Source organism: Ranitomeya imitator, chromosome 1 (assembly GCF_032444005.1).
Source record: "Ranitomeya imitator isolate aRanImi1 chromosome 1, aRanImi1.pri, whole genome shotgun sequence".
Taxonomy (NCBI): Eukaryota; Metazoa; Chordata; class Amphibia; order Anura; family Dendrobatidae; genus Ranitomeya; species Ranitomeya imitator.
In genome coordinates this window covers 1,080,369,972-1,080,396,539 of record NC_091282.1, presented here as the reverse complement: position 1 = coordinate 1,080,396,539, position 26,568 = coordinate 1,080,369,972, and the positions used below count along the sequence as shown (strand labels likewise).

Here is a 26,568-nt window from a genome sequence, read left to right as displayed (position 1 = left end):
CACGGGGACAAAGAGGAAGGTGCAGATGAAAGTGCAGGTTCCTTCATCAGGTGGGGGGTTGACGACGTCACTGGCACAGGGCCCCTCATAGTACGCAAAAGTGTCTCTGCCGGTGGGAGGCGCCCCCTCCGTCAAACACACCGCCGTACTTTGAGAGGCCCTGTACCAGTGCCAATGCGAATGAGTGCCCCCCCTGCTTGCTCAGGATCACAGCACTTGCAATGTTTAATTACTTACCTCTCCCTGCTCCACCGCCGTGACGTAGTCAGCATTTCCTGGGCCCACGAAAAACTTGAACCAGGCCTACCCCCCACAACTTTAGCCAAATGACCCCCAATTTTCAATGACTAACTACTATTATAAGGTAAATTAAGATTGACAAGCTTAAGTAACAAGATGATGATGTTTTTGGCATTAAAATGGGCACTGTAGGTATTTTCCTGTCCTCCACTCACTGCCGACTTTGATTCCCCATTGACTTGCATTAGGTTTCGTGTTTCGGCCGATCCCCGACTTTTCACAATAATCGGCCGATTTCACCCGACCCGACTTTTGACAAAGTCGGGTTTCGCAAAACCCGACTCGATCCATAAAAAGTAAAAGTCGCTCAACTCTACTCTTGCAGGCAAGTGTTCCGTCTCAACTGTCCACTGGTTGAACAAGATGTGTTGATGGGTCCCAATCTCTCTATGGAGCTCCACTGTTGGTCATGTGTAACAACCTGCCCGCACCTGGGATGCCAACTCTCGTATTTTGCAGCTAAAGGGCATTTTTCCAGCCCTAGTCCTGGCTCACCTCCATGCCTCTCCCCGAAGTCCACTCAGCAGTTCCTGAATCCTGGCTCTCCCATCCGGGCTCTGCAAGATCCCCAGCGGTGAAGGTGGCAGCCTGGGTTTGCGCCTTGGTGGTTTCTCCTCTAGAAAGCAGACGGTTCTGGACAACAGGCTCCTGCCACCTCCTCTATCTCACCATCTTGGTCTGGTTTCAATTTCCCTGCGGTCACTCCTTCAAGAGTGTCGTGTGATTCTGCCATCTTTCTTGCCCACTAAGCATGTTAAACTGTATCCATTCTACATTCCATTCTAATCCAGAAAAATTTTACAATGCTTCTTTGTTATATACCACCAAAATGTACCACAGAGCATATAATACTGCATTGATGAGTAATTGAATTCATAACAAATTTTCAACTTTTTTTAGTGATATATACTACAGAAATGTAGCGCAAAGCACAAAATACACAATGGATGAGATTATAGTCAATTTTAGCAATGGATTGTTAACTTCAAGCGCTGCCCAGAGACTGTATTCTCCCACTCTCCCTCCTCCTGTAACTGTCCCCCCTAGGATAAATGCAGAATGAGTCTGATATAAACAGCAAAGCACAGATTTACCCCTTACAAGTGCTCTTAGTATGATGGTTCAGAATCAGCACAAGTATCAATGCTAGAGGACTCTTATTCTTTCACATGTGGTCACATAGTCCTGTATAAGGACTCTGTCTCCAATAAAAACTGTTGATAAGCTGTGAAATTGTGTCAGTAGGCTTAGCACCGTGTCACCAGTTCTTTTATAACCTATGATTATTTCATATGGCTAGCCAATCACTGTACCAAGATGGCTACGGCACTGGCAATCCTCGCATGCTTATTGGCTGTGTAACAGGCGCCAAATATGCGAGGCGTGGATTCGAGTTTCAAATTCAAGCACCAGCTAATGCTCGCTGAGTGCCGAGCACACTGATGCTTGAGTGATATCTGAGTATCACCGAGAACATTCGTTCATTCCTTCTTATTAACAGTGATGACTATATAGCAGACCTGGGCAAAATGTGACCCACTGGCCACATCCGGCCCTCTGGCTGTTTCAGTCCAGCCCACAGACTGAGAAAGCCATGGGGCGGAATATCTGAGGTCCGCGGGACGCAACGTTGCCTGCCCGCTCACTTGCTGTCTCCCGCAGTCAGCATTGGTGGAGGAGGGGCCTCCGGCCACTTCCTCCGCCAATCAGAGTGTGAAACAGCTGACATGATGACGTCATGTCATCGCATGAGCTGTGTACTACCAACGTAGAGTCAGCTCGGAACCGAGGTGAGTATGTGATGTGTTTTTTTTAACATGTGTATAAACATGGGGATTCTATGGGGTGAACATGGAGATTTTATGGGGGTGAACATGGGGATTCTATGGAGGTGAACATGGGGATTCTATGGGTTGAACATGGGGATTCCATTAGGTGAACACGGGGATTCTATGGGGGTGAACATGGGGATTCTATGAAGTGAACATGGGGGTTCCATGGGGTGAACATGGGTATTTTATGGAGTGAACTTGGGGATTCTATGGGGTGAACATGGGGATTCTATGGGAGTGAACATGGGGATTCTATGGGGGTGATATGCAGCACATGGGCAGGCTATGGGGGTGACATGCTGCACACGGGGTGGCTATGGGGGTGTCATGCTGCATACGGTGAGGCTATGGTGGTGTCATGCTGCATACAGGGTGGCTATGGAAATGTCATGCTACACACGGGGAGGCTATGGGGTGTCATTTTGCACATGGGAAGGCTATAGGCGTATCATGCTGCACATGGGGAGGTTATGGGGGTGATATGCTACACATGGTGAGGCTATGAAAAGGCTGTATACTGTCTTGCAGCATATGGGGAGGCTGTCTGGGGCTCAATCAGTATATATGGAGGCTGTGTGGGGATCATGCCCTATATAGGGAGGCTGTGTGGGGCTCATGCCATATATAGTGAGGCTGTTATCGAGCTCATGCCGTATATAGGGAGGCTGTGTGGAGCTCATGCCGTATATAGGAAGGCTGTGTGGGGCTCATGCCATATATAGGGAGGCTATGTTGGGTGTTGGGCTCATGCCGTATATAGGGAGGCTGTGTGGAGTTCATGCTGCATATGTAGTAGGCTGTGTGAGGCTCATGCTGTATATAAGGGGCTGTGAGGGGTTCAAAGATATATATGGGGTATCAGCATCCTTAATTATGTTCAATATTAAGTGATACAATTAAAATTAATAAATTAACACTGAGTAGAATTAATTTCAAGCTATTATTTTGGCCCTCCACAACAGTCATGGTCTCTCATGTGGCCCCTCGGGAAAATTAATTGCCCACCCCGCTATATAGTGTAAGTTAATAATTGAGAGGACTAACTGAGTTGCAGCAGAAGAAATAGTGAATTATCAAGAATGCAGTAGAAAGCCCAGAAATTGAACCATCAAGCATAAGGGTTTCTGCCCTACTTTATTCTGGTCTCAAATAGAGCAGTGAAAATCTAGTGACATGTTTCTTTGTAACATCAAAGTATCTTAGTCAAGTTCAGTGCAACCATAATTGGTGTACGTGCTACAGCTGAAATACCTATATTGTGGCCTGTCATGGATAACAGCGGAAAGTTCACGCAGATCACACCGCAGCTCCCAATTTGAAGGGGAATAACACTATGCCGCCTCCGATCATCAGGACAATTGTGCAATTGATTGAGGAGTAAGAGACAAGGCTGTGGCTACTTCCACTACTAGGCCAGTTATTGGGGAACTCACAGTGAGTGCATGGCATATACGGTGAGCAGAAAAATGCCCCCCCCCAAAAAAAAAAATGCCCACAGGAAAAATATGCCCACAGAAAAAAGCATGCAGCCTTGAATGCCCACAGGAAAATTGGCCACAAGGAAGGTTGTCCAGAAAGAAAACTGCCCACATTGAAAATTACCCACACAGAAAATTTCCTACATGGAAGGTTGCCCAGAAAATTGCTCACATGAACAAAATAACAACAGTTATCACCTCCCCCTGATCTGTAATATGACATATCACTCCAGAGCCTTTGTGAAATGTGACCCCAGCTATACCGATATAACATTATCACTCCACGACCTGTAAGGTTATTTCACTGTAGGAGTCTGTGTGCAGTGTGTCCTTGGCTCTACCTTTATAAAGTTACATTACAGATAGTGTATTGCTTCAGGGATGCAGATTGTAGAGCAAGAGGAACAAAGCTTTTATATTTTTATATATTTAATCTAAAAATTTAGCAGTGTTTATAAAAATATACAAAGTTGCTACAAAATGTAAAAAACATTATAGTATACCCAATTACATAAAACAAAAAGGATAGACAGAAGAAATGTACTAAATCTGATGTTGCAGTGTTGGTTCCGTCTCTTATAAAGTGGTACCGAACCAGAGCATACTGTGTGAAAGGACTGATGCTGATCATAGTTCAGTATTTGCTTTTATTAACAAAAGTCACGTCCACATGCCTCCCGACAGCTGACTTATTAGAAGGCTGGTTAAGAATGTGGCTAGTTCTTTTAGAGAATTATGGAATCCTCAACCTCCTTTATATCTTCGCCCCTGGAGGTTCCAGGCTGGAGATATTACTGTCATATTTCCTATCATGATTTCACCTTTGAATAGATAGGGGACATGGCATGCATAACATCATCTATCTGTCCTATATTAAATTGGAGATGTTACCTCAACTGTCCAGTGATGTAAGACAATGCGTTACATTCACCAATTCTTCACGACTCTAAAAATATGTCTTTCATGTCTGTAATATCTATGCCATCCATAATAACCCAGTATTCGTAATTTGCAAATGCGGACAAAGGATTTTAAAGTAATTTGCCTTTCTGTTCAAGCTGATGCTATAGGTCCTGGGCTATCTCCACCGCCCATAATTCTGTCACCTCCTCCATTCTTTTACACCCTGAGGAACAAGGAATTTGTGTTTGTGATCTATCAGATGACCAACTTTAATTACCTGTTTGGGGGAGGGGAGATAGGCCGGGGTCACACTGGCATGTGCAATGCAAGAAACTCGCGCAAATCTCTGGCATAAATACCCAGCACTGCCACCAGCACTCGAGACCGGAGCATACCACTGCATGTGTTTCTATGCAGCCGCACGCTCCGATTCCGCGTGTCAGCGGCAGTGTAGGGTATCGATGTGAGTTTCTCATATTGCACACACTAGTGTGACCCCAACCTTAGATGTATCATCCGCAGTTAAGGGTTATCTGTGGCTTACAGAGCTAGATTTTGCTCCATGTAATCCATGCTTCAATATGCACTATGAAATATTCAATATGCAATATTCTATATTATAGATTTTAAAATTACGTCTATGACATGGCCTTATGAAAGTAACCTAAGAACTATTTCCAAACTATTTTAAAAGGTTTATCACGAAAGTATGCAGTCACTCTTTGTGACATAATGCTTGCTTTGATGATTCTCCAGTGCCAACATTGAGACTGAGTGGTCATGTGATGTCAAAAATGCAATATGCATACTTTCAGACACATTCTGACTAGACTTGCGTTGACTTGTGTTGTGTGAGACTGCGAACATCTAATGTGGCAGGAACTTTGCATATTGCATACTTGCGGCTATTTGACCACTCAGTCTCAATGATGGCAGCGGAGAATTCTCACAACATGCGATGTGAGAATTCACAAGTCACCAGTCACATGGAGACACTACAGACTTACGTGAAAACTTTGACAACCCCTTTAAGCTATGCATCCTTCCTGGAAATAAATTATACAGAAAGTTGCAAAAAACTAAAATGACAAATGTGTTGTCTGTAAATGTTTTAAAAAACAACAAAATAAAACAAAAAACAACGTTTTACTCAATGCAGTTAACAAAATTATATTTAGCATAAAAAAACTAGACTAGTAAGGATTTATTACCTGAGAACAATTAATTATAAACAGTAAACGACAATTTTAGTGATGGGTATATCTGAAAAATCACACCTTAGCTTGCAGCACTATCAGAATATGCCATGAGACATTTTACAGCTTCAGCTCCAATAATTTGATTAATAGAACACTTTCCTTTTAGCCTGTTAACAAGGCTGTTTATGTTGTCCACAAAGCTGTCTGTATTTATGGCACAATACTCTAGAGTTATCAGCTGTACCCGCTTTGGCTTGCAGGTACAGATTGGCTGCTTTTAGCTTGTTTGTAGAAATAAAGGTTTTGCTTCCCATCAATAATGGTTCTCTCTAAGGGGAGAAAAACTGGGAAAAATAAACAAAATAAAATAATGATTCCTAAATTATCTTGAGAATACGCAGGTAATCTGTATATTTAATGCTCAGTATTTTTGATGTGCAGACCATAAAGTAATAAAACATACTATAAATCTTAATCAGATTTCTAGACAATACACCAGAAAAAAATAGTCAAAGGAGGATTTATGAAATTAGTTAAAATTTTTTGCAGATTCTCGGAAGATTTCCAATTCTTATGATGCTAATCCTGACAACACAAAAACTTACTAAAATCAATCTATAGTAAGACTACATAAAATATTGCACATATAAATAAAAAGTTTGACATATCCTTTTGTACATTGTAGTAGGTGTGATTCATACAATTTCAAGCATCAGCCAACAATTGTGCACACATGAAGAAGGGAGTGTGTCTCTCCAAAATGTAGAGTAATACAGGGTTCTCTGAGAGAGAGCCACTTGGTCAAGAGCTATCTCTGTACACATTTGGTGATACGTACCTTTCTGGGAAAAAAAGAATAAAGAAAAACGAATTTCCATTGATTGAAAAACCAAAGCATGAATAGTGACTACAATTTTATGTGCATTTATTTATAGAACAATAGGGGAGAACTGGAAAGAGAGTAGTGCAATAGGGTCTTATCCAGGTAAAAAAATATCGTAAGGAAAATTAGAGATAGCAGAATATCAATAGTGGAGAAGAATGGGCAAATTCCTGTAGTCTTTCCTGAAGAAGTGTGTAACTTTGAAGCGCGTTGACAAATAAACCACATTTAATCTACACAGGTCTCTGACTCCATCCATCCATGGTCTCCTCTGTCCAGCCAGCGGAGGAATTAACAAATTCTTCTCCACTATCGGTACCTTTGAAATGGAGGAGACTGATGGCTACAACTTTTCACATTCTCCTTCAGCTGCCATCAATGGTGACAGCACTAACAAAGGCAGAAGGAAAATCTGCAATACTTTTATAAGTGTAAGAGTCTCAAAATCATATTCTCAACACAAATGTTTAAATAAAAAGTAAATTGGCCAACCATTTTAATGTCCATTTTGACACTCCATATTATGATTGCATAGATTTTTGAGTTATGATTATGAAGATATAGATATGAGTGAACCTTTTGAAATTTGAATTTTTCAGCTTCAACAAGTTTTAATCAAAAATTTGATTTGCAGTGAATACATTTGCCAAGAGTCTCAAAACTGCAAAGTCTCTTTCCAGAAAACACATTTATAAAGGCTCATTCAGACGTATTTTCTCAACAAATGAGAAAAGTGGTTTCAGCAGTAGTTTTGTTCATAATGTCATTAGAGTGTTATCTGAATTTCACCAGAGTTTAGTTTGAGTTTCATCAGTGTTTCTCATATGAGGAAAAAAGTTTTTCTTTATTTCTCCTATCTAGCAGTTTGTGATAAACAGATAGCACTCTGATGGTATTTTTTTTGGACCCATAGATTTGCTTTGCTTATTTTGATCTGACACTTTGATCGGGAAAAAATGGACATGATAACAGCCCCATAGACTATAATAGGTATCAGAGCTATACATGAAAAACATTGATAATACTCATGCGCAAAAAATGAACGTTTGAATGAGCCCTATCACTGTGAGGTCTCCTTTTAATGAGCTTCACCCCTTTTCAGCATTTTAAAGTAAACACACAAATAAGACAAAGGTGTAAATTTTGTTTGCAGTTAGTGTTGAGCGATACCGTCCGATACTTGAAAGTATCAGTATCGGATAGTATCGGCCGATACCCGAAAAGTATCGGATATCGCCGATACCGGTATCCGATACCAATACAAGTCAATGAAACACCAAGTATCGGAAGGTATCCTGATGGTTCCCAGGGTCTGAAGGAGAGGAAACTCTCCTTCAGGCCCTGGGATCCATATTAATGTGTAAAATAAAAAATTAAAATAAAAAATATTGATATATTCACCTCTCCGGCGGCCCCTGGACATCACCGCGGGTAACCGGCAGGCTTCTTTGTTTAAAATGAGCGCGTTTAGGACCTGAGGAATGACGTCGCAGCTTCTGATTGGTCGCGTGCCGCTCATGTGACCGCCACGTGACCAATCAGAAGCCGCGACGTCATTCGCAGGTCCTAAATTCCTAGAATGAGGAGTTTAGTGCCTGAGAATGACGTCGCGGCTTGTGATTGGTCGCGTGGCGGTCACATGAGCGGCACGCGACCAATCAGGAGCCGCGACGTCATTCTCAGGTCCTAAACGTGCTCATTTTAAACAAAGAAGCCTGCCGGTTACCCGCGGTGATGTCCAGGGGCCGCCGGAGAGGTGAACATATCAATATTTTTTATTTTAATTCTTTATTTTACACATCACTATGGATCCGATACCGATTCCCGATACCACAAAAGTATCGGAACTCGGTATCGGAATTCCGATACCGCAAGTATCGGCCGATACCCGATACTTGTGGTATCGGAATGCTCAACACTATTTGCAGTGCATCAAGAATAAAAAACAAGTTGGTCTATTAAGGTTATGTGCAGCGGTTTACCAAAGATCAATAACAGGTCACATTTACTCTATCACTTGTATCTACCACTCACATTTTCAATGTTTTTCAACACTGCAGTAGTACACAACAATCAGATTTAGACTTATGCATCTCTTATCTGTAATGATGATGAACTGTACATCCTGACATCATATAGTTTGTAAAATCCTATAATGACCACTGCTTTCCCTGCAAAAGCAAAACTAAATTTGTAGTTCTTTATTATTTGTGCCCATGTCCCATTTGTTTATTTGAGTACAGTATCTGAGTTAAATTAACAAGTGACTAATTGTAATGACCAGACAACTGAGTCAATAAAGCCTGAAAATGGGAAGTCTTGTGGGGGTGTTTCTGCTATAAAGTGGTTAGTATCTATCAAGTGATCCAATTAAACAAAACTGGTGAACTGTTAACAGTGTTAAAGGCTCATTAATGTCCATAGGGAGAAAAAGGTTAACATGACTGGTCCAAATCCAAGTGCTGCTGTATCTTAAACGAAAAGTTAATAATATTGCACGCCCCACTTTTCAGTTTTTGAATTTCCAAAAAAATTTTAAATAATCAATACATTTTGTTCAACTTCACAATTGTGTTCCACGTGTTGCTGATTCTTCACCAAAAATTTACATTTGGTATCTTTATGTTTGAAGCATGATATGTGGGAAAAGGTTGGAAAGTTCCTGGGAGCCGAATACTTTCGCAAGGCACTGTATATATTTTACTTGTTCGTCTTCCTTATCAAGATACCTTTCTTAAAATGCATGTTGTATAAAAGAAGAATTCTGTGCAGAAGAAATTGATTTTTTTTTTCTTCATTGAGAATGGAATGATTGTGTGTGATTTATGCAAGTCTTAATATTTTATGGTCAGATTTCTGATTTATCAGCATGTGCAACGTTCACATGTTTGTAAGTTTCACTAATCCTGCTGCACAGTTATTAAAACTGCCCATATCACAAAACAGCATGACAATTTGCTGAGCTTTAGGGTACCGTCACACACTGCCATTTCGATCACTACGATGGTACGATTCGTGACGTTCCAACGATATCGTTACGATATCGCTGTGTCTGACACGCAGCAGCGATCAGGGATCCTGCTGAGAATCGTACGTCGTAGCAGATCGTTTAGAACTTTCTTTCGTCGCTGGATCTCCCGCTGGCATCGCTAGATCGGTGTGTGTGACACCGATCTAGCGATGCGATCTAGCGATGCGTTCGCTTGTAACCAGGGTAAACATCGGGTTACTAAGCGCAGGGCCGCGCTTAGTAACCCGATGTTTACCCTGGTTACAAGCGTAAAACTAAAAAAAAACAAACAGCACATACTTACATTCTGGTGTCCGTCAGGTCCCTTGCCGTCTGCTTCCCGCACTCAGTGACTGCCGGCCGTAAAGTGAAAGCAGCGCACAGCGGTGACGTCACCGCTGTGCTGTGCTTTCACTTTCACTTTACGGCCGGCAGTCAGTGAGTGCGGGAAGCAGACGGCAAGGGACCTGACGGACACCGGAATGTAAGTATGTGCTGTTTGTTTTTTTTTACGCTGGTAACCAGGGTAAACATCGGGTTACTAAGCGCGGTCCTGCGCTTAGTAACCCGATGTTTACCCTGGTTACCCGGGTACCTCGGCATCGTTGGTCGCTGGAGAGCGGTCTGTGTGACAGCTCCCCAGCGACCACACTACGATTTACCTACGATCACGGCCAGGTCATATCGCTGGTCGTGATCGTAGGTAAATCGTATAGTGTGACGGTACCCTTAGAGTTTGTATTTAATTTTATATACCCACACAGTTGGACATGCAACACGGGATTCATTCTAATTCAATCTTAAGATCTTTGTCTGATGGTTGGTTAAAAAATGTCGATATAATAAAAATAAAAATCAACCTATGGAGAGGTAACAAGTGTTAATGCTACATCTCCCTGTGAGCTTTTATACCTCATGTGACATTTTGTGCTTGGAAAAAACAATGCATGGGACTAATTCCTGCACATAATGACCAGTTATTAAAATGACTCCTGAGGATACACATAAGAATTCACTGCATTAAAATAATGATTACTATCCAGTTTAAAAAAAAAATGGCTGCATGTTGTACTTCATGTAAAAAACATGGCTCTTAAAATTAATTTCTGAAATTATTATAATAATAATCTTATCAAAAGTAGGCAAAAGACAGATGACACTTTGTTTTCAAAGCCATACTCTTAAAGGAAATGTTTTGTCAGAAATGATTTATTTTAAAACAAGCTTTTATATTAAAATATTTGTTTAATATTTTTTCATCCATCTCAATATCTATTGAAACAGCCTGACATTTTAGTTACTTAGCTTTATATAAGGCTTTTTATGCAGGAAACAATTCTCATCAGTCAACTCATTATCATTACTGGCAAGATCATATTGACAGATATTAACTATATGTAAATTACACAGGATGACCAGTAAAAATATGTGATGGACACAGCTCAGCTTCCCACAATCCCTGGACACATAATATGCTGAGAAAACTCTCCTATAGAAATCAATGAATTTTCCAAAATATGATATCCTCTATTCTATTATCTTAATAACATGTAGATAAAATGGATTAAAAAAATGAACAATCAGAAAATCAACTGTATCCAGCACTCATTCAAAGGTCTCAAAAGATGATAAAATAATTATTTTATTACATTGATCATAATTGATTTATCATTGAGTCAATGATAGAAAACCTGTACTGCAAACCCTAGTCTTTGTGATTTTAGTCATTCCCCAGGCATACTGTAGCATTTCTAAAAACCCAGAGACTAGGGTTTGAAATGCGATACAGTGTCTTTAAGTTTTGTTTTTTTTAATTTTTGTGTTGGCTATGTTTTCTAGGAATGACTGCCTCTATTCTCCAATCGGCACCCCTGCAATGTCATTGCAAGGGGCTAATCATTATCATGGTGACCCGATGTCATCATGACAACATCCAGGTCACCAGGGCTACTAAGCCCAAGCTAGTAAGATCATACGCAGTACATGATCTAACTAGCTTGTGTCAGTGCAGCACTGACAGCTTACAAAGTATTGCCATGCTGAGGCAGCCACCGGCTCACATCATCTTTACCTGCCGAAAAATCTCTCTCACAGGAGGAATGTTCAAGATCTTCAGCCAGCAACGGAGGTAGGAATAATCCCTAAGTGCTGCCACACTTTTTTTGCTCTGTGAAGCGAACACACCGCCACTATATTAGCGGTTACTTGGATGCCAGACTATTTACATTGGGACATTTCTCTAAATAGGGTCATTTTGGTCTTATTTTATTTCTTCCTACTGTTGCCGTTGTTTCTCTAGCGCATACCTATATATGTACCTTGTGAGTAGTGTATAATAGCCATGTCTCGTCAAACTCAATCTGACAGGTGCCCCGCCCCTATCAAAGTGTATCAAAATGTGTAACCCCTCCCCTCCCCTTGTCTGACGGCTGGTATCCAGCTGTCCCTCCTTGTTTGATTCCCCCTTTTGATATAGTTTAATATAGTTTAATTTGTTGTAGTTTTGATATTATTCCCGTATTTTGTGGAATAACACATGTTTATAATTATAGCCTAGTCGTGTATTTATTTTACACGTGGTTTATAACACCTTTTTCATTTGTTTTATAATAGATTTTATACGTAGCCCCGAGTTTGATTCTGTAAGCTTTTGTTTTATTCACAGTGTATCCATATAGTGAATAGGGCTGCTGTTTCTGTATGCAATCCTACATCCTGTTATGTGAAAAGTATTCTCAAACACTAACTAAATGGTGAACATTACCTAAATTAGGTTAACTGTGGGTCAGAGGCTTATAGCACCTAGGTCAAGCAATTGTTGTTGTATTTGCGTACCCCATAAATGTTTATTCTCACAAACAGAAAAGTTATTGTGTCCTGAAGATGGCATCTGAGGTTATTTGTTTTTTGTATTAGCTTTCTCAGAAAACAGCTGTGTTATCTGAGGGTCAGATATTTTTGTACAAACTCATGCTGTTTGGTGATCTTTGTGAAGCAGAACTTTGTTTTATAACACATTTGTACTTGTATTGTACCTGAATTGATATTTGCTTTCTCTTTTTTGTGTCCTGAAGATGGCATCTGCAAAGTTATTTGTTATCTACTGAGGCCATTGCAAGTTGTGTTTATTCACATTGTAGCAGGTTTTATCCTTGTGGCTGCCTTATATACACAGAAGAGATATGCACCAATGTCACAACACAAGTTATAATATGACCCAATGTTACAACACAAGTAAGAAGCGGCGTGTTTTATACGAATAAAAACCAAAGACACGATATTGTAAAAAAAATTTAAAAGATTTATTTCTCACGATAAAACAACAGCTCAAATTTTAAGTTAGCTAACAGCATGATGCTGACAAATGCATCTTTGCTGTATCTGATAACGACACGATGAACAAATAACGGCGCCTGAAAATCTTGATGTCACAAAATCTGATACGGCTCGATCATTATTCTGCATGTCAGACGTAAAATTTTGTAAAATCTTCTTAAATGGAAAGCCTCGCGCTATATGGTATAATACATATATGCAATAATGACCGCATACACTGCTATACAAATCTTGAATTTGTGCGCTCTGATAACAATAAGAATAACAATTCTTGTTCAGGAATGTCACAAAAGCGCGTGGAAAGATAATATTATCCGCACGGAAGCCGTAACTGTCAAAAAATATGCCCGTCTTATCGTCGCAGAGTACGATTAATATCCAGTGGCGACCAGCTTGATTTGCCGGGTCTGTATTCACAATATATGCCGCGGGTCTCTGAGTCACTCTTTCTTCCGGAAGCAAATCACACGGAAACACACCGGCGAATATGCGGTCTGTATAATTATCGGACCGCGCTACAACTGTAAGCTGCAGACTGTCCATCGTTGCTTAATTAAAATCGTACAAGATCTCTCGCCTGTTATTAATTTCCAGAATGGTGTGGTTGACTGCAAAGACAATCATATTTATCGTGTGGGGTGTCGCTATCGCAAAGCGGACTTCAGCACGCAGATTACCTGTTTTAATGAGCGAGAAATGGCCTCCAGGCTCTTGATCAGGCGATAAATCAAAAGCAAATAGCGTGAAGCCAGCCATAAATTCTTCACGATCTATCGCCATGGCACAATCAGCCTTTTGCTTGCCCGATATATGGGCAAGCGCCATATATTCTCTGATGGCTAAATCAGCATTAAAATTAGGATTATAAGGCCTCGCGGGTATCTGCTGACCATCCAGATATAATGCCGCGTGATTGACGTGGTAGTGGTGAAAGTCCAGTGGGTTTTTTGTATAAGAACCGCTGAAGCCCTCATTATCTACAAACCCCAATATAACAGTTTTTGGTATCTGTCCTAGGAAGAGGTTCTCGTGGTTCGTGATTCGTGTCCCTGCGGCGATGCTGTACACTTTCAGGCATGTTCGGTCAACAGCGTACTTGGCTGTTGCTGCTAGGAGGGCCTGGCTGTGGCCGATTCGGACAGCCGGTGATACCTGCACTCTTTTCACATAGAGAGCCGCCTGCGAGATTTGTACCTTCAGCGGCTCGGCTTCTGCGGACATGAGGCAGAAAGTATCCTTATTTCTTGACAGTTTAACCTTAAGGTCAAGGCCGTTCAATATTAACTTTGGCTGGTTAAATATATCCCCAAATATGGGTCCCAAAAGGTCGATGGGTTTTGAGCGAGAGGCGGCACTGGCTCTTTTGATAAATCCCGCATTTGCGCCATCCAGGCGCCTGTCATTATGATGCCCCGCAGTGTCTTTATAGAACAAACCGGCTGTAAATTGCGATGCCAGCGTCTGTGAACTGTAATTTAAAAGGGTCTCTATGTAGGCTCTATAGCTGTAGAGATTGTCCGATTGTGAGATAAGTCGGTCTCCCAGAGTAATATCGACCTGGTTAAAAAGAGTGGCTAGAGGGTAGTTTATGAGCGCCACACGCGCACCATCGGCGATGGCCGTATTATCATGCTTCACGATGCGACAGCTTATGTACAGTAGCGTGTTGTTCAGATCATAATAATAATCACCACTACCAGATATGTAAAACTCCAACGGTCCATTGTCTGACAGAGCAGCAACAGGCTGTACTTCTACAAATAGAGATTTCTCGATACTTGTTTGAGTCGGTGGTACGGCAAAAATATCCAGTTCAGATTTTGCGCACTCTACAGAAGCGTCATGCAGGAAAGCCATGGTAACTGATTAGAAGATGTCGTCCGCAGAGCGTCTTACTCGTTTCTGACGGGGGCGTCTCTTGGATGTAGTTTTATTCATGAGCATCGGCGGTAAAGGAGGGCAAACGCGGCGCTTTCTTTTTTGGGCTTTTTTAGCGACATAGATTATCCCAGAGCCGTCTTGATGGGTTGGCGTATTTATCCTTTTCATAAGGGCAGTCGATGCGGATGTCACGGCATCTGCAGCGATGTTCCGGGCAGCAGTCCGAACGTGTGGTTTTACTAATTCTAAGCCTTTTCTGAAAAGCGGCACGGCGCGACGAAATAAACCTTTAAATAGTCCTGCCAGTCCAGAGCCATACATGTACTCGCTCCCGCGGAATCCCTCTAGACCGTGCCCCGACTGTGCAGTATAGTAGCGGGCATAAACAGCAGGATCTCCATACACCCTTTGAGACAGCATTTTATCGTGTCAATGCTGGCGAGGTCTAAAATGTAATCGCACTATACACTTGCCGTATCTGAATTTAACCGGCGTTCCCTGGTCCGACATGACTGTAATGTTTATGGAGTCAAAGTGTTGCTTGCACAGCGGTATGTAATCGGGCCGTGAGTAGCGCACCGTGACAATATCATTATCATCGCCGCTAACTTCTACGGTTCGTAGCAGTTGAACGTAACTGTCACCTACAAGTTGATGCTGAATTATATCAGTGTATACAAAAAGCGAATAAAAACCAGCCTTTGAATCGGGGTAAAAGCGGCGATTCCACGGCATTAAAGCAACGGGGGAGTCATCGACGGTCTGCAGGCCGAAAATAAATTTTAACTTAGTACCCAGAGTAAACTGTATAGGGGATGGGTCGGTCAGGATCACCTCGCGGCGTAGCTCATCATACCGTATTCTGTAGGCAGGCGTAGATAAATACAGCGCTTCTATTCGGGCATTGACCGCGCCAACTAGCTTAGGAATGGACGAGTAAAATCCTGATTTTATGTGATACTGTACTAAAGGTTCGCCGTGTTTAGCCGCGTAGAAGCTCCCTTCAAAAGCATCAAACGTGTTCCACGTATGGGGGTACTGTATTTCCGTTAACGCCACCTCATAATCTGCCGAAAGATGAACGGCCCGCGCTAACTTGGTATTGTACTCCGATATTGTGTTTTCAGGGTAGATTTTAATTGACGAATTACTGGGTAATGTCACGAAAAATGAGCCCGCTTCCATGGTTATATATCTGTCAACTCTGAGGCCGGGATCCAACTATTGAATTTTTCGGGGTAGCCCAGCCATTTGACAAAGCAATGACTCACACCCCTGACACGTTTTTTTCTCAAAATCTTTTCTACTCTGTAGACACGATCCTCATCCATAGGTATTTTTTGCAGCTCTTCCTTATAAAATGACCCCTCTACAGGCTCTCCGGCTAAATCACTGATTTTATAAAGGGGTTTATGAAATTTATTGGAGACGCCGGTGATTAAAAAAATCTCATCGCTGTACGTCTTCTCATAGCCCTTACAGAAGGTCGATTTATAGCGCGATATTCTCACATGAGAGCCGACCGTTAAAGACGGTTTAATCGGTTTATTAGTAATAGTAGAACTGTAAATATTGCGCCAGATTTGCATCACGTTTCTCTCTGACACAGACGCGGGACTACAGCGGATCGTTGAGTGGTACGTATGGTTGTAGCTATGCAGCAAATCCGGTAAAATATCAATATACCTAAAGGTATTATGATGCGTAAGATAGCGCCACATACGGGTTTTTAATGTGCGATTAAAACGCTCGACCATAGCGGCTTTTACATCATTGTTTGTAAAAAAGTGATGAATATTGTACGTATTACATAGCTGTTTGAGTGATGAATTTATAAATTCTTTGCCGCGATCCGTCTGCAGTTTCTTCGGTATGCGCTTATCATTTTGAAATATTAATTCGAACGATCTGGCGACACTAGCGCCTGTCTTGTTTGTCAAGGCTACGCACCATGCGTATCTCGATAGAACATCAATCACCGTCAGGATGTATTTGACATTATCATTTTCCCTTGAATAGTCAATTAAACTTACGAGATCCGCCTGCCACTGCGCATCAATGGCCGAGACGTAAATTTTATTTGTCAAAAAGCGTTTTCTAGCAGGCTTGTGTAGCGTGTAGGTGTCTTGCTTATTTAACCAGGCAATAACATCAGATTTCTTTATACCGCGTGCTCTTGCAGATCTAAATAATTTGTCAATACCCGAGAATGAGCCGGGTGCGCGGCATGTAAAATATTGTTTTTCTAATATGGCATCATACGATTTAGACGTCATGATTGATTAAAATGATTGTGGTTCGTTAATCAACAGCCTGCTTCTTTCAGAAATTCAGCTGTATAAAAATTCCTGTTTTAATCCGGATATATCATGCCTGAGTTAATGCATGCATTAATTGCATGTATGGTTGTGTTCTGGGTGTTAACAGCAGGCGTGTGGTGGGGGCGTAACTGGGTGTGTTTCTGGGTGTTAACAGGTGAGCTGGTTTCTGACACTCAGGATAAATACAGGTGGCTGGCCCGCTAAAGTACATCAGACAACCACCAGAAGTCCGACCAGACTAAAAAAAGCAAGCTATTCTAAATGTAAGTATATAAGACAGTTGTGTTATTATTCGCAAATGCTTAATTATATTTAACTATGCATCTCTAAAACCATAATTAAGGGTGTTATTTGTCTAATAAGTTAGTTTTATACTGGAGGATAGCTGCATATTTAGTATCGTTGTATAATATAGTTTTACTGCATAAAACATATTCTGTGGTACATAATTAATATAGAAAGACTTATCCGCGGGCAACTATTATAACATAATTTATGTAATACAGTAGTTAATAACTGTCAATACGCCCTAACTAGCGCCTGCAGCGTTTACTTACTACATGTGTGTTGTTTAACATAGACATATTTATAGTCATATTTATACAGTAGCGGTATATTTAGTGGGGCTGTGTAATATAGTTTTACCGCATAAATCATATTTGTGGCGCATAATTAATATAGAAAGACTTAGCCGTATTACCCATGATTTGCTTAGTATAAGAATATTTATACACGGGGAGCAGTTTATTTGTTGGGGTATATAATTGAGTTTGACGAGTAGTGGTGTGTGGATAATATAGATTGCGCATAAAATTTACACAGATAATTTATTTTAGATGGAATCCCAACATTTTTCGGCTTTTTCCAGTCAAGTTGCGGATTCGGTAATAGGTATGTTTCAAGATTTATATACATGTATCTGTTAGTGTCCCATTCTAACTAAGGGCTGTTTTTATATATTATCTTTATATTGTTTATTCTTTCTTGTTTAAGATGAATTAATCAGGACCATCCCCGATAATCTAGATGAATTTACCAGGAACACCCCCGATGCTGTAGATGAATTTATCAGCAACTATAGCGATGATTTTTTAAACGGCTTCAGCGTGCCTACTCTGGAGTGTGATACACCTGGAGCTGAGTATAGTAACACTAATGCATGTGTCGCTGCTGTGTGGGATTTGACTCAAGGCATCATAGGTGCGTTGTGTGACTGCTGTGTATGTATGTGTGTGTGTGTGTGTATATAGCTTTTAAGTATTTAGACGTGTAAATATATATATTAATTCTTTACAGATGTCGACATGTTTCCAGAACCAACCACCACGGAACACAATCAGCCGCCTGTTGAGGAACTGATGTACCAGACCCCCACGCCGAGAAACAGCCCTGATTCTAGAGCACCTAAAAAACAGCTCGGACCGGCGGGCAAAAAAGGGAGAGGTGAGAATCGTATGAAAAGTTTTTTTTTTTTTTTTTTTTTTTTTTTTTTTTTTTTTTTTTTTTGCACAACCGCTCTGCGAAAATCCACCACGCCTCTACTAAGGCCTGTATCTTTATTTATAGCTTGTAAACTGAAGCCTAGAAGAATTTTCACAAAAGAGAATATACCGGAGCTAATGGAGAGCATCGCAGAAGCTGCAGAAGACGCCACGGCAATCATTCACCACACATCGCTATCCCGTAAGTGTATATTTTGGTATACAGGCACAGTCTCTGTACAGTCAATGATGCACGTGCTTCATCATTGAGATCCATGGCCCCCACATATCTGACACATGTATAATCTATCCTGCAGCTAAGCGCAGCGGCCTGCGTCGGTCTCACACATATCTGGCACACGTATAATCTTTCCTGCAGCTATGCGCAGCGGCCTGCGACGGTCTCGCACATATCTGACACATGTATAATCTTTCCTACAGCTAAGCGCAAAGTCATGAGAAAAACACCTCCAGCACCTCTACAGCCGCTACAGATCACCGAGAATGGCGCAGCACAAGCGTGGCCGGCGATACAGACGGCTAATGGTTCTGTTAGAGCATATCCGCTATCACCGATCTGCGTGGTGCAGGACGCAGGAAACCCTGTACCGTCGGACCATCGTGAAATACCCCATTCAAGTACCGGTCAGCCATCGACAATCCGTGTGAATGACCCCGCGCCACTATATCCAGAAGTGCTCGAGGCACCCCGAAAACATAAGCGGAAAACAAAACATGTTACAGAGTCACCAACCGCATCCTGCGCCGTGGGTGCAACAGCCACGATGAGTCGTGAAGAGTATGATCGCGAGATTGATCAGCTCGCTGATGGTAAGCAACCATCCATAGAACCGCTCATTATACGTATGTCCCACACTATGCAACCGTCAGCGCCATGTGTAACGGGTCCTGCTAATGCCTCTGGGGCCGGACCCTCAGGACCCTCTAATTTGGGTGACATATCTCATGTCTGTGTATCTAACTCTGTTAATGTTAAGAAACGGTCAAAGAGGTCGCGGCCGGATGATGTTAAGGGGTGTAAAGAGCTTAAGGTGTGTAAAAAGCCACGGATTCATGCGCCAGCTATAGATCTGCAGCATGAATCCCGCAGCTGGGACCCCGTTGAAATGCTTGTATTTCAGGAACACATCGGCCGCTACTTACGCTACAAACGCTGGGTCCCCAAAATAATGTTTTTTTGCGATACTTTTGAAAAATTATTATTAACACAAAACCCAACACAGGCTAATAAGTCCGAACTATACGCACTTCGGAGCCTGCTGCTGGATGGCGAGATAACAACTACAGCGACCCCATTATGACTAGATATGGTCGGCTACGGCATGCATAAACCGCCTAAACTAACACTACCCAGGTATAATAGGGCTAGAGTTATAAAAAGGGCTCTAAAATTGTTGGTCAGCGCTAGACGGGCGCTATGCTCTAGGAGGCGCCGTGGTGCCATGTGTCCTGCAATGCCTCTACAGTCACCACAGATGTCGTCACAAGAGTCAGAACAGCACTCACATAGTCCAGGCAGCTCTGCAGATGCCGCACAGGCATCTACACAAAATTCACAATCCGCAGACGCTGACGCTGCTGGTAATGTGCGGCGCCCCGATCATACAGTATTTTTGCAACACATCCATCATCATGAAAGGGCCCTCCGCAATTTCAACGGTCATATACATACAGATCATTTTAGATTTGTAAATTTGGAGCGTGTACGGTCATTTGAAGAGGGCTTGAATATTGTTCATGAAGGCATTCAGGCATTACTGGATAGAATCATCAGGGACATTGAACCTGGCGACTTTGTACAGTTAAGGTTTGATGCCGGTGATACTTTAGACCCTATTTTCACTACAAAACAAACCCGTGAAGATTTTAATTCCGAATCTTTTTTAAATGCTGTTGCCCGCGCACTTCAAAGTAACAGTGAATGCATATCATCCAATTCGCTAAAGCTAGTCGTCACCATCATTAAAAACCGACGCGGTGGTGTAAAAAGGCGCTTGAAATCTATAGCGAGCAGTCAGATCATTAAACAAAAGAGACAATGGCTGTATGATTTTAACAATTACAAGTCAAATCTGTGTTTGGCTGTCAGTGTGTGCGCCCTGATGGACGACACGGATGTCAGTGATGGTGTTTTACTGAACCGCTCTAAAAACATACACGCAGCACTGGGCATCCCTGATGATCAATTAGTGAGTTTTAGCGACATCCCTGCATTTGAAAAATATTTGGGGGTCACCATTAAAGTACTGTACTATAGTCAGGGCGATTGGCGTTACTTTGAGAGCGGTAATACAGCTATTGGCAAAACCGTATTCATATTGTTCCATGATAATCACTACTACGGTATCAAAAATATGAAGGGTTTTATCGGCGCTAAGTACTTTTGTGAGCTCTGCAATTCAGTGTTTCACCACAAAAACAACCACTCCTGTCAGTATTTTTGTAAAGCATGTCAGAGAGAGAATTGCATAGAAAGCGGTGCCGACCAACAGCCCAGATGTCCTGTTTGCAGAGTTTATTGCCGCTCGAGCGTGTGCCTAGATTATCACAAACAATTTGGATTAGGCGACCCAGCATTCTGCAGACTTAAAACATTTTGTGATAAATGCAACCTTTTTGTCCCCAGAAATAGTGAAACAGAGCATAAATGTAATGGTTTGCGCTGTCCTGTATGTCGCAGACATATAAATAAATTCGATGCCCATCTTTGTTACATGCGGAAGTATGTAGCACAGGATGAGTCAGATTGCTATATCTTTTATGATTTTGAATGTATGCAGGAGACAGGCACGCACATCCCGAATTACATTTATGCTACAACGCTGTATGGCCACCCCTCCTGGGAGTTTGAGGGCGATACCTGTACACATGACTTTGTACAGTTCTTTACAAGCGGTAAATTTTCAGATCATACATTTATTGCCCACAATGGTGGAAGATATGATGCATACTTTATTGTTAAGGAACTGATTTCTGAAAAACTACAAGTACAGTTGATAACCCAAGGTGGCCGCCTCTTGTGTGTGTCGCTACCCGATTTGTCTATAAGGTTCATAGACTCTCTAAATTTTATCCCCATGAAACTCAGTAAATTACCACAGGCCATGGGCTTTTCAGGAGGCAAAGGGCATTTTCCACACTTTTTCAATACCAGAGAAAACCAAAACTATGTAGGTCCCATACCTGATGTAAAATATTATGGGGTGGAGTACATGTCACCTGGTGAGAAGGTAGAGTTCCTGGAGTGGTATGAGACACAGGTAAATACAACTTTTGACTTCAAGGCCGAGCTAAAATCTTATTGCAAACAAGATGTTGAAATTTTGAGACACGCCTGCGAGATCTATAGAGAGCGTATTATGCAGATGACGCAGAAAAATGTTAAAAAATACTGTAAGCGTCAAAAGCAAAAGATTGTAGTGCGCAGATGTGTTGATCCTTTTCAGCTCATCACCCTGGCCTCGGTGTGTATGACAATGTACCGGTTTAAATTTCTACCAAAAAAGACAATTGCCATTTTACCGGGTGATAATTATCACAAGGCAAAAAAGCGCTACTCGACACCCGCTATACAGTGGCTCATGTATGTAGCCCACTCTGAGAACATCGACATACAGCACGCTTTGAGAGGCGGTGAAAAACAGGTCGGGAAGTATTTTCTAGATGGCTATGCCTATGTTAGCGGCCAGCACATAGCCTTTGAATTTCAGGGGTGTTTTTACCACGGTTGTCCCGTGTGCTATAATGAAAATGACACAAATAAGGTCACAAGCACGTCCTACGGCCAGTTATATTACACCTTTTTAGCTAAAAAGCGTTACTTACAGTGTTGCGGGTACACAGTAAGACTGATGTGGGAACATGAGTGGAATGAAATGGTTGAAAATGATTCTAACCTTCAAACATTTCTTCGTCAGATGGAATTCCCCGCTCCTTTAGACCCCCGTGATGCGCTTTATGGCGGGCGAACTAACGCCATTAAGCTCTATCACCATCTGGAAGAAGGGGAGACTTTACACTACTACGATTTCACCAGTCTGTACCCCTTTGTAAACAAAACTAAAACATACCCTGTAGGCCACCCAGACATCATCTACGACAATTTTGGATTCATTAAAAAATACTTTGGCATTGCTAGAGTCAAGGTCTACCCGCCGAGAGATTTATTTTTTCCAGTTCTACCGGTAAAACTCAACAAAAAATTAATGTTTCCCCTTTGCTACACATGCGCTGCAGATTCCCAGGCAGATATTTGTGCCCACAGTGATGAAGAACGGGCGCTGACAGGCACCTGGTGCACTATAGAGCTCGAGATGGCGATAGAAAAAGGGTATCGGATCGCTCACATCTATGAAATATGGCATTTTCCTAAAACCACTGATGATCTGTTTGCGCCTTACATTAAATTACATCTTAGGGATAAGCAGGAAGCCTCTGGTTATCCTAGCTGGTGCACTGATGACGCCAAGAAACGGCAGTACATTGACTCTTTTCTTGAAAAAGAAGGTGTCCAATTACGGCCTGAAAATATAGCTGTCAATCCTGCTAAGCGCCAGATCTCCAAGCTTTTCTTAAATTCTTTATGGGGAAAGTTTGCTCAGAGATCTAATCTATCATGTACCAGCATTGTTAGGGATCCAGATGAGCTTTTTAAGTATTTGTTCCTGCCTTACTATGACATTTCGATGTTACATTTCCTTGATGATGACACCGCAACCATTAACTGGAAATATGCAAAAGGCCACCACACACTCAACAAAAACACAAACATTTTTATAGCGTGTTTTACAACAGCGTATGCTCGGTTAGAGCTCTATTCGCTGCTGGACCGGCTGCAGGAGAGGTGCCTTTATCACGACACAGACTCAGTTATTTTTGTACAGAGAGATGGTGAGTGGCAGCCGCCTTTAGGCGATTACCTGGGGGAGCTGACCAGTGAAATACCCGATGGTACACACATCACAGAATTTGTATCCGCGGGCCCCAAAACTTACGGCTACAAACTCAACACCGGTAAAACTGTCTTAAAAGTTAAGGGGATAACACTAAATGTTGGTAACTCTCAATCTATTAATTTCAACAGTCTGAAAGATCTAGTTCTGGACTACCCGCGCAATTCTGCCGCAGAAACTCAGAAACGTATTGTCGTACAGCAGGCGTCCATTGTGAGAAATAAAAAGTACTGGGATATTGAAACAAGGCCATTACGCAAAACACAAAAGTGCGTTTATACAAAGCGGCGACTATTAGACGATTTCACAACATTACCTTTTGGGTATTAGTCGAGTATTGTGATGGATACGCGTCTGCAACACCCGTTCTCGTGCATTCTAGCAGGCCCGTCTAATTCTGGAAAGAGCTATTTTGTAAAACAGCTGCTATATAATATTGAAGCTAATTTTTCTCAGAAACCTGATAATATTGTATGGTTTTATTCGTGTTGGCAAAAACTATATGATGAAATCTCTCTCTCTTTTCCCCACGCCAGATTTGTGGAGGGTCTGCCGAATACATTCGTAGATGACGAATTATTCCCACCGGAGAAGGTGAATTTGGCGATTGTTGATGATCTCATGGAGAGTGCTAGTGAGAATTGTGAGATAGAAAAAGCCTTTACCAAGTATGTGCACCACAGAAATCTCAGCATTTTCTACCTGGTGCAAAACATATTTTGTCAGGGCAAGAAAAGCCGTACGATAAATTTAAACACAAAGTACATGGTGCTTTTTAACAACCCCCGAGATAAATTACAAATTTTAACTCTAGCTCGTCAGATGTATCCCGGAAAAACACGTTTTTTCCTAGAAGCTTTTGAGGATGCCACGCGGGAGCCTTACGGGTATTTGCTTGTAGATTTGAGAGCTAATACTCCTGAGGATCTGCGTTTAAGGACTGGGTTGTTTCCACCCGCGCTGCCCGCTGTCTATGTTCAGAAGAAAAAAACTTCTAAAAAGTGAATTTTACCAGGTATCAGACATTCTACGCTGTGGTCGTTGTGATGTAAAGATGTCTGAGAGGCTCCGGCGTAACTGGGCTCTCTTAAAAACCCTAGTGAAAGCAACCCCCGCTGTCAGAAAGTCTATTTTGCGCGATGCAAGCAATGATTTAATTACAGCCATAGGCGAGATTGCTTTAAATATCTTAAAAGGCAGGATTCCGCTGAAAGAGCGCCAAAAAGGTATATTAAAGAAGTGGCGTAAAGCTATAAGAACCCTGAGCGACAGGTCTCAGCCCATAAAGAAAAAGAAGCGCCTACTAAAACAGGCCGGCGGGTTTATCGGTCCTCTTTTAGCTTTTGCAATCCCAATAATAACAAGCCTGATCGCCGGAAGATAATGGAGCATACAACGAAAATGTATCTAGTCCCCAAACAGGAGCTAGACAAACTAAGACCCGGTACTACAGATAACATACGCGACAGTGTTATTCGGCGCCTTGATGGTGAGATTAGCGACATTTTACAGCGTCGTGACATTCCCGATGATGTGAAAATTAAAATGTATAGCGCTGTGCTACAACGCTACTTGGTACATACGAGGCACAGCTCAAAAGAAGTAACGGCTTTAAATCTCGTTAGCCCTCCTGATCCTGGTCAGCAGCAATTGCCAAATACCGACTCTGATAAAAATCATGAGATCGCTGAAATTGTCGGACATATAAACCAAAGATATAAAAAGAATGCTGAATTTTTACTAAACAGGCTGCTGCAGAATAAAAATGTCACAGCATGGAATAATAATGCTGAATTTATTTTCAAAGGATCCGTAATACCAGGGTCTAACTTACTGGATTTGGTACGTAGTACAACGCAGAGTCATGCTCTGAACAGTAGAAATTTACCACCGGGTTGGGATTCATTTATGCAGGCTATGGCCGAACTAAATATGCCGTCTACAGTTGTGGGTAACCCCGCTACTAGGAAGCTTTTAGATGAATTAAAAATTACCAACAGTGAGACACGCTCTGTATCTACACCGCTGAAGTTAGCGGCGGTTCCCCGTACAATTCAATCTTTACATTCCCCGTCATTAGGTACCACACGTGGAACTCTGCTACCTAAAAAAAGGTCTCTACCGATGCTGCAAACCATGTGGCTCACGATGTAAAGAATGTACTGGATAAATGCTGTACACGCCTTGTAACGCTATATTAATTATTTTGTAAGAAGTGTAATTGTTCATTGTACTATTTTAATGTTTTTACTTTTTATATTCTGTATGAATTTTTATAGTAATGAAATGTCTTTGAGATGCTGTTTTATTGTGAGAAATAAATCTTTTAAATTTTTTTTTACAATATCGTGTCTTTGGTTTTTATTCGTATAAAACACGCCGCTTCTTACTTGTGTTGTAACATTGGGTCATATTATAACTTGTGTTGTGACATTGGTGCATATCTCTTCTGTGTATATAAGGCAGCCACAAGGATAAAACCTGCTACAATGTGAATAAACACAACTTGCAATGGCCTCAGTAGATAACAAATAACTTTGCAGATGCCATCTTCAGGACACAAAAAAGAGAAAGCAAATATCAATTCAGGTACAATACAAGTACAAATGTGTTATAAAACAAAGTTCTGCTTCACAAAGATCACCAAACAGCATGAGTTTGTACAAAAATATCTGACCCTCAGATAACACAGCTGTTTTCTGAGAAAGCTAATACAAAAAACAAATAACCTCAGATGCCATCTTCAGGACACAATAACTTTTCTGTTTGTGAGAATAAACATTTATGGGGTACGCAAATACAACAACAATTGCTTGACCTAGGTGCTATAAGCCTCTGACCCACAGTTAACCTAATTTAGGTAATGTTCACCATTTAGTTAGTGTTTGAGAATACTTTTCACATAACAGGATGTAGGATTGCATACAGAAACATCAGCCCTATTCACTATATGGATACACTGTGAATAAAA

At 41.6% G+C, this 26,568-nt stretch overlaps 2 protein-coding genes across 2 annotated transcripts in view; one reads left to right on the top strand and one right to left on the bottom strand.

Annotated features, from left to right (window-relative positions):
• GALNTL6 (polypeptide N-acetylgalactosaminyltransferase like 6) overlaps window positions 1-26,568 on the bottom strand; it is a 3,161,254-nt gene that overhangs the window by 254,471 nt on the left and 2,880,215 nt on the right. The gene's annotated exons all lie outside the window — the stretch shown is intronic.
• On the top strand, window positions 17,892-25,920 carry LOC138656896 (uncharacterized). The gene is made up of 6 exons (XM_069744234.1): window positions 17,892-18,034; window positions 18,137-18,343; window positions 18,440-18,586; window positions 18,710-18,826; window positions 19,066-19,455; window positions 24,134-25,920. The coding sequence occupies exons 1-6, from the start codon at window positions 17,980-17,982 to the stop codon at window positions 24,163-24,165; spliced, it is 948 nt and encodes a 315-aa protein (XP_069600335.1). The 5' UTR covers window positions 17,892-17,979; the 3' UTR covers window positions 24,166-25,920.